Source organism: Phyllostomus hastatus, unplaced genomic scaffold (assembly GCF_019186645.2).
Source record: "Phyllostomus hastatus isolate PE091 unplaced genomic scaffold, TTU_PhHast_1.1 phas_scaffold_200, whole genome shotgun sequence".
In the NCBI taxonomy this organism is placed as follows: Eukaryota; Metazoa; Chordata; class Mammalia; order Chiroptera; family Phyllostomidae; genus Phyllostomus; species Phyllostomus hastatus.
Window position 1 is genome coordinate 43,075 of NW_025334016.1, and position 9,105 is coordinate 52,179.

The 9,105-nt window shown below is 48.6% G+C and overlaps 2 protein-coding genes across 2 annotated transcripts; both read left to right on the plus strand.

Annotated features, from left to right (window-relative positions):
• The first annotated feature begins 445 nt into the window (after positions 1-445).
• LOC123832774 (ferritin heavy chain-like) lies at positions 446-991 on the plus strand. Its single transcript, XM_045860570.1, has one exon. The coding sequence runs from the start codon at positions 446-448 to the stop codon at positions 989-991; it is 546 nt and encodes a 181-aa protein (XP_045716526.1).
• A 3,827-nt stretch (positions 992-4,818) lies between these two features.
• Positions 4,819-6,721, plus strand: LOC123832663 (ferritin heavy chain-like). The gene is made up of 3 exons (XM_045860415.1): positions 4,819-4,896; positions 5,956-6,119; positions 6,178-6,721. The coding sequence occupies exons 1-3, from the start codon at positions 4,819-4,821 to the stop codon at positions 6,719-6,721; spliced, it is 786 nt and encodes a 261-aa protein (XP_045716371.1).
• The last annotated feature ends 2,384 nt before the right edge of the window (positions 6,722-9,105 follow it).

A 9,105-nucleotide genomic window follows, 5' to 3' on the forward strand; every position in this document is an offset into this window, starting at 1 on the left:
CATGAGATTAACTTAAAACAGTTGCACTTATATTCCTGAAGAACATTTTCAAAATGTCGTATCTGCCAGATGCCCATACTTGTCAGGCCCTGTGAGCCACGCTGGCATGGGAAATTGGAAAGTGCCAATGCCATTGGCCCCATTGGGCCCCCCCTCAAGCACCTCCACCAACGAGGCCCTGCCCTGAGCCTAACCCACAAGCCCAGGTACCTGATGGTGCCTCCCCGCTCCCTCAACAGTTTTAAGTGCCTTAGTTCTTCCGGTCCCACCTCCCAGCCAACTGCAGTGCCTGAGGCCTGACACTTGAGAACCCCTGTGTTGGCGCCACTGCAGGACACTCCCAGTTCCTGGAGCCTCCACAGTCCCTGCCTCAGCGCATCCAGAAGCTTCGGCTACCACACCGCCTTAGTCTCGCTGTACTGTGCCTGCACCTCAAGACCTGGAGATGCTGTCCCGGCCCTCCTTTGTGTGCCAGAACTACCACCCTGAGTGTGAGGCCGCCGTCAACAACCATGTCATCGTGCACTTCCACGCCTCCGAAGTGTACTCGTCCATGGCCTTCTACTTTGACCGTGAAGACGTGGCCCTGAAGCACTTCAGCCAGTTCTTCCTGCAGCGGTCAGATAAGGAGAAGGAACACGCCGAGAGGCTGATGAGGCTGCAGATCCAGCGCGGGAGCCAAATCTTCCTGCAGCACAACAGCAGTCCTCCCTGGGACGAATGGGACAGTGGCCTGAGTGCCATGCAGTGCGCCTTGCTCCTGGCGAAGAAAGTGAACCAGAGCCTGCTGAGTCTGCACCAGCTGGCCACCGAGAAGGAGGACGGCCACCTGTGCAATTTCCTGGAGAGGCACTACCTGCCCCAACAGGTGATGTTCATCAAAGAGCTGGAGGACCATGTTGACAACCTGCGCAAGATGGGCGCTCCGGAATCCGGCCTGGCAGAGGACCTCTTTCACAAGCTCACCCTGGGCAACAGCGAGAAGAACTGAGCCTGGACTGCCTTCCTGATAGCCATGGGGTGACTTCCCCTGGTCACCGTGCTGAGCATGCCTATTGCCCTTCAAAACCTTCACTTAAGTTTTTTATGTTCCTGTCTTACCATTCCTTCCAATAAAGTTATTGGTTCCTAAATAAAGGTGTTTCATTGATTCCTGTGTGTGAACCCCAAACCTTCTAGGTAATGAAACAGGTATGTAGGAGTGTCTCTTTCAAAACACACCCCATCACTGGTAGATCAGGATTACTGTGGATGGGAGGGCATATTCCCTGGGACCATGGATACAGGGTGCAAAACTTCTTTGGGAACCTGGATAGAGGGAACAGGTGTTCTGAGGGATGGAGGATGAAGGGAGGGGGTATCCCTGGGAGGATGGATGGAGAGAGGAGTTATTCCCAGGAACCTGGGAGGAGGGAGTGGGTATTCACTGACCCCTAGAGGAGGGTGGGGCTATTCTGTGGGACACTATATAGACAGAGGCGGTGTCCTGGGACCCTGGATTGTAGGACAGAGTATTTCCTGGGCCTTGAATGGAGGGAGCTGTTTTGTGGACCCTGGATGGAGGGAAGGGCTATTCCTGGGACCAGGGATGGAGGGAAGGATCCTTCCAGGGACCCAGTCTTGTGGGTGGAGTATTCCCTGGACCCTGGATGGGGGGGGACATTGTATTTTCTTGGCCGTAGATTGAGGGAGGAGGTATTCCCTGGGCCTTGGATGGAGGGAAGAGTTATCCTGGGATTGTGGATGTAGTGAGGTGGTATCCCTGAACCCTGGAGGAGGTTGGGACTATTCTGTGAGACACTGGATGAAGGAGGAGCATCCCGTGGTTCCCAGGGTGGAGTGAGGGAATATTACCTGGACCCTGGGTGGCGGGAGGTCATATTTTCTATCCCATGAATGGAAGGACAATGTATAATCTGGACCATGGATGCAGGGGGCATACCCTAGGAACCAGGATGGAGGGAGGGGCTGTACCCTGGATCTTAATGGAAGAGAGGGATAAACATTGGGTGAGGGTGTGACATTCCGTGGGACCCTGGATGGAGGGAGGAGGTATTCTCTGATCCCTGGAGGAGGGTGGGGTCTTCTGAGGAATAATGGCTGGAGCCAGGGGGGTATCCTGGGACCCCCGATGGAGGGTGAGAGTATTCCCTGGGCCCTGAATGGAAGATGGATGTATTTTGTGGACCCTGGGTGGAGGGAAAGGCCATTACCTGGACCCTGGATATAGGGAGGGGATTGCCTGGGATACTGCATGGAGGGAGAAGTTATTCCCTGTACACTGGGCAGAGGGAGGTGGTATTCCCTGGACCCTGGATGGAGCAAGAAGTTATTTTTTGGGGTGCTGGATTGAGGCAGGAGGTATTCCTTGGGCCCTGGATGGAGACAGAGGGTATTTCATGGCCTTAAACTGGAGGGGAGAGGTATTCCCTGGGCCCTGGATGGGGGAGGAGCATTCCGTGGGACCCAGTCTTGTGGGTGGAATATTCTCTGGACCCTGAAAGGAGGGAGATGGTATCTTCTTGGCCCTAGATTGAGGAGGAGATGTTCCCTGGGCACTGGATGGAGGGAGTGGTATTTCCTGAAACTTAGAGCAGGATGGGACTATTCTTTTGACCCTGGATTCAGGGAGCTTTCATTTCCTGGCCCTTGCATGAATGGAAGGGTAATTCCCTGCACACTGCAATGAGGGTGGGGTTATAGGCTCTAGGAGAGAGCCTAGGGAAAATAGCAGGTGGGAGAGGGCTGTCCCTGGAACCTGGATGGAGGAAGGGCATACACCCTTGACCCTATAGGAGGGTGAGGCCATTTTGTGGGACCCTGGATGGAGGGAGGGCATACTATATGGAACCTGGATGGAGGGAGGTTGTATTTCCAGGGCCCTGAATGCACAGAGGCATTATTCACAGTCTCTGGATGGAGGGCAGAGGTACTCTCTGGACTACACATGGAAGGCAGGTGTATATACTGGTCCTGAATGGAGGGAGTATGTATTCCCTGGCCACAGAATGGACAGGGCACGTATTCCCTGGACTCTGGATGGAGTGAAAGAGTTTTCCATGGGACCCTGGAAAATGTAGACTTTATCTTCTCCTTAGGAACCATGTGGCATATGGCAGGGGGCAGTCAGGTGGATGGTCTGATGCCCTGGTGAAAACAGATGCATGTCCATGCTCAAAATACAAAGCCTGGCATTAAAGTTATTGCTGTGCTTGCCACTGGAGAAAAAAACAGAGAGAGTGAGATTGGGCAAGAATTAGAGGTTTCTTATATTTTAGTTTAATGTTTGTAGTTCACTATAGTATGCAAATGTTAATGTTTCTTAACAGCACCTGTGCAGCAAGATGAAGACCCCAGAAGCAATCTTGATGAAGTCCTGATGGAGACCTGGGCCCGCGGGGTCCCTGTGCTGTGGCTGTGAGGAACACATTCACTGGGACTACAGAAGTCCTGTGGAGAAAAAGGGACAGCGTGGCAGCTCTCTGAGTGATAGAGAAGACCCGAGCCCTGCCTGGACAGGCTTTTCTTGCTTTTCTGGGTATATGACATCCAGGATGGTCCTGATTTACTATGTACAGGTTCTAAGTAGATGACTGCCTTTTACAGATAACAAAGGAAAGAATGTTGCTAACTACTTCACAGAGGAGGATGTGGCAGACCAAGGGGAAAAGTGGTTAAACTGGCTACACTCCACACTTGGGAGGTTTACAATAGCCTTTAGTAAATTACTTTAAAGGTATGCAGTAAACATTTGCTGCCTCAATCCAGGCTGAGGCAGTTTTAGCAAAAGAAGACTCATAGCAGCCTAGGTACAATGCAGGCCTGATTCCCCATGGGAGAACCTATCCGTGGGCCTGGGTCTTGTGTGTGGACTCGCTCCCCACTGGATTTTTTCATTCAGGGGCTGGGCTACATTCCCCACGCCACACAGATCTGTTCCCTGTAGACTACCACTTCCACAAGCTCTCACTGAGCAACTGCAATGATAGCCGAGCCTTAGGCTGGCTTTCTGAGGGACATGGGAGTGTCTTCCCAAGGTCCCCATGCTCGTCATGCCTTGTACCCTTACAAAACTTCCAAATATAGCTTTTTGCTTCAGTTGTCCTCTTTCTTTCACTACGTCAACATGATACCCCAAACATGAAATTATATCCACAGGATGGAGAAGTACAAGATCAAGGCTGAAAGTCAAATTCCTGGTATTGAATATGAAGTAGCACACGTTCCCCTGCACGTTATCAGTGACTCAGTGCTTTCAAGAATGTAGAGGGAGGGGGAGAGCTGAGGGTGGGAGGCCAGTTAAGAGATCTTCTAGCTGATCCAGGTGAAAGGCACTGGGGGTTGAACCCTGGTGGTGACTGAGAAAATGAAGAGAGGTGGGCAAATTCCACAGGGACTGGATGAGCTGATAAGTTCAGCTTATGGGCCAGAGGTGAAGAGTGAGGGACCAGGAAAATAATCTGGGTACTGGTGATTAGAATTGAATACCTGGGTTGATTCTAGCACTGTTTATTAATTTGAAGATTTTTCTCCAGGTGTAGGTCTGCCATATTATGGAAAACCTGAGATGCCAATTGGACATCCAAGTGGAACCATCTTGTAGATAACTCTGAGGTCATTGTAGACCCAGTGCTCCAGGTTTGTATCAGGGACTGGGTATGTAGGCAACCTTGGCCTAGCAAGTATCAAGACTTCATACACACAGCAAAAAACCATGTGTTCAGTGTAAATTATATTGTTTACCTACTCTAGGCACAAGGACTTGCTTAGCAATTAGAAAAGGTAGGAACACTTCCCTAATCAAAGTTCCCAGACACCATGCCCAAGTGGAACCTTCTTGGGGGTCTTTCTAAAGACAGTGGTGCCAGTCCTGCCATGCTGACTCATTCATGCACAGTAAGTGTTATTTACCCACAGTGGGCACGGATCACCCACCCACTAGTATGATGAGACTGACATAATAATATGTGTTTAAGGTGTGTAAGTAGCAAAGAGATCTATCATGAACAAGTATATGCCACCAAATGAGGCAATCTGGAAGAAATGAATAAATTCTGAGAAATATACAATCTCCTGAAGCTGAATCAAGAAGAAACTGGAAATTTGAACACATGGCTTACAACTGAGGAAATCAAAGCCGTCATTAAGAAAAACAAAACAAAACAAAACAAAAAAAACTCCCAAAAAACAATAGCACTGGACTGGACGGCTTTACAGGTGAATTTTATTCAACTGTGGTATCTGACACCTTTAATCTGCCCAAAGTACACTCCTAAGACAGTCAATGAGCTTAAGACATTTCAGACCTCCAGAGAAGGGACACAGTAGGACACATCTACCGAGAAGAAAAAAGTATTAGTCTCCCAATGTTAGAAATATCATATTTAATTTGGTCAGAAGGAGTGTCCCTTTCCTACCCGTAAGCCATACCATGTACGCTCAAAGGAACACCCCCTGAGTAACTCAGCACACTCCAGGCTTCCATTGCAGCAGACGCCCTGTAGGGAAATGCACATCACAACTGCGGATGAGATCCATGCTCATTACCTCAGTTGATGAAGTAAGTCCTTTATTCCTAACTGTACAGGAACACAGATTTGCCAAATGTATGAGGAAGATAAAAGAAAAAAAAAGACAGTGAATGCACAGAACTATTTCCGGGCAGGGGGAACCCACGAGAGAATTTTACTAAAAATTCAAATTCATATTCTCAGAACTTCAAGGGAAGAAAATGGATCTATACAATAAAAATTTCTCGTACAGAAGGAATTAGAGGACAAAGTCCTTGCAAAATAGACACATTATTGCAAAATTGAAACCATTAAATGCTAAGAGGTCAGAACAGATTCTCCCCGCCTCACCCAGGCAGTGATGGAACCAGGAACAGGACTCTGGTGCACTGCCCACTTTGACAACCCCTTTCACCGCACCCCGCTTTGCCACTCCCCTTCCCAGGGATCCTCCTTGCGCCTTCTCCAGAATATTCGCGAGAACTGGTCACCTTTTCAGTCTTCAGGTTTCACCTTCGCTTTTCCGGTTCCATCTCAGAGCCAACCACCAGTCGCCTGCTGCAGACCACTGGAGCACCACCCACCTGTGGTGTTGCTGACTCACCCAGGGTGCACCCAGGTCACCCGCAACTCCAGCTCCGGCTTCCACCACTTCTTCTTCACGTAGGTGCCCCCAGCCCGCACCTGCGCTACCAGACAAGGAGAATGCTTTTGCGCCCTGGCATCTGCTTCAGAACTACAATTCCGAGTGTGAGGCCGCCATCAACAACCAGGTTGCCTTTGAGCTGCACGCCTCTTATATTTACATGTCCATGGCCTCCTACTTCAACCGTGGAGACGTGGCCTTGAAGCACTTCAGCCTGTTCTTCCTTCAGCAGTCGTACAAGGAGAGGGAACACGTGGAGTATCTGCTGGGGCTGCAGAACCCGGGTGCCAGCAACCCCCGCTGGTGGAACATGCCCAGGCCTGAGGAAGAGAACTGGGAGAATGGCCTGAGGGTCCTGGAGTGTGCCTTGCAGCTGGCGAAGAAAGTGCCCCAGAGCCTGCTGAGTCTGCACCAGCTGGCCACCAAGAAGCACAGCCGCATCTGCAACTTCCTGGAGTGTGACTACTTCCATGAGCAAGTGGTGTTCATTCAAGAGTTGGGGGACCATATCACCAACCTGCAGAAGCTGGGGGCCCCGGAAGATAGCCTGACAGAGTCCCTTTAGACAAGCTCACTCTGGACGACAGCAAGAACTGAGAAGGACTGCCTACCCAGTAGCCGCGGGGGTGACCTGCCCTGGTCACCATGCAGAGCGTGTCTATTGCCATATTGCCCTACGAAATGTTCAGTTAAGTTTTTATGTTTGAGTGCTTTCATTACTTCCTAAAGTTATTGGTTGCTAAATAATTAAAGGTGTTTCCTTGGTTTGCGTGTGCAAAACTGTCCCCGTTTTCATTTTAAAATAAGTGTGCAGGAGTCTCTTCACTCACCCATGTCCCATTGTGTGCAGAATGGGATCTCCATGGATGGAGGGAGGGATCTCCATGGGTGGGACCCTGTATGGAAGGAGGTATTCCCTGGATTCTGGATGGAGGGTAGGGGTATTCCCTGGGCCCTGAATGAAGGGTGGACTATTCCCTGGGAGTCTGAGTGGAGTGACAGGGTATTCCAGACTACCCTGGATGGAGGGAGGAGGTAATTCCTGGACTCTGGATAGAGGGAGGGGCATTTCTTGGGACCCTGAATGGATGGAGGGAGAAGCTATTCCCTGGGGCTCTGGACAGAGGTTAGATGTTTCTGTAGGACTCTGGATGAAGGGAGGAGGTATACCCTGCACAGTTTAAGGAATTAGGCTGTATGCCCTGGACCCTGGATTGAGCCAGGGGCTATCATTGCCACCCTGAATGGAGGGAAGAGGTATTCCCAAGATCCTGGATGGAGGGAGTGGGTACACCTTGGGACCATGCAGTGAGGGGGTTCTCTGTGTGACCCCAGATTAAGGGTATCACACTCATTTTCACAGGGGGCCACATCAGCTTCGAGGTTGCCTTCAAAGGGCTGCAGGTAATTTTAGGACTGCATAAATGTAACCACTCCTTACCGTTAAGCAAGGGTTCATTGGTTCCAGAGGGTAGAAATTAGGTGCCAGGCTGGATAAAAACAAGGTACAGGGCCGGATTCAGCCCAAGGGCCTTGTGTTTATCAACTGTGTCCTAGATGCTGGGAGGACTTATTCCTTGGTCCCTGGATGGAGGGAAATGTTATTCCCTGGGACTCTGGATGGAGGGAGGAGTTATTCTCTGGATGCTGGATGGAGAGAGACTGTATTCCCTGGGCTAAAATGGAGGGAGGAGCATTCTGTGGGATCGGTATTGTGGGTGAAGTATTCCTTGGACCCTGGATGGATGCAGGTGTATTCCTTGACCAAAATGTAAGGAAGAGGTATTCCCTGGAACCTGGATGGAGGGAGGGGGTGTCCCTTGATGCTGTATTGAGTGAGGTGGTATTCCCTGAACCTTGGAGGTGGATGGGGCTGTTCTGTCAGACACTGAATGAGGTATTGGCATTTGACAGCCTCTTCCCTCAAGTGGGCTGCCTATGGCCTCACCAGCTCCTCCAATAACTCTGTAACTCAACTGATTGATGTGCTTAAAGGAATCCTAGGTTTTGTCTTTGCACTCAGTGCCTCTTGTTGTTGTTGTTGTGTGTAAATACCTACATATACATAGGGGCACACGGACATACATACACACACACTAAATTTGCATCACTGCTAATGGTTTGGAAAAAATCAGCACTTATCTGGCTGGACAAACTCAAGGGATAACATTACTGAAGGAGAAACAAGTCATACAGCTGACAGTACTCCGCAGATCAATGAGCCTTTCCTCTTGAGTGTTTGTCAGGTGAGAAACCAGAACTTGAGAACTCCATCCACAGAAGCAAAAGCCAAATGTTTATATTCTACCTAAAGAATATGTCCCAACCCATTGATTGACATTGAAATAAATTAAGTTTAAAATCATTTTGGCAGACAGCTACCAAATAATCAGGTATTTCTTAGGAATTTGAAATTGCCTTAATATGTTTAACTGACCTTAAATACTGAGGGGGTTTTGTTTGTTTGTTTGTTTGCTTGCTTGCTTGTTTTTGGGAAAATGGGAAAACCCTTCAAGGAAATAAATCTAAAGGACATTGTTTATTTTTCAAGTGTGAGCAAAAACTGAAGAATGAAAAGCTCAGAAGGAAGGTAATTCTGTGAATAGCACACAGAAAACACTACACAAAATCTACCTTTGTAAGTGGTGTTTTTTACTGAGTTTTACATTGGCTAATTGAGGTTATTATAGTTTTATGAATGAGAAAAAGAGCATATAAACATTTGAGAGTATGAAAGAAAAGTTAAAAAAATTAAAAATGGGAGAAAAATTGCTCATGTCCAATCATGAACAAAAATGATTACATGTAAAAGTTATTGTATTAGCACTCAAGGTCAATATGACTATGAGGCATAGACAATTTTATAATGATTGTAATTTTTGCCTAACTTGTTTGGAAATACACTCAATTTTAGTGAAACAAATTATCTACAACTTCAAGACATTCCGA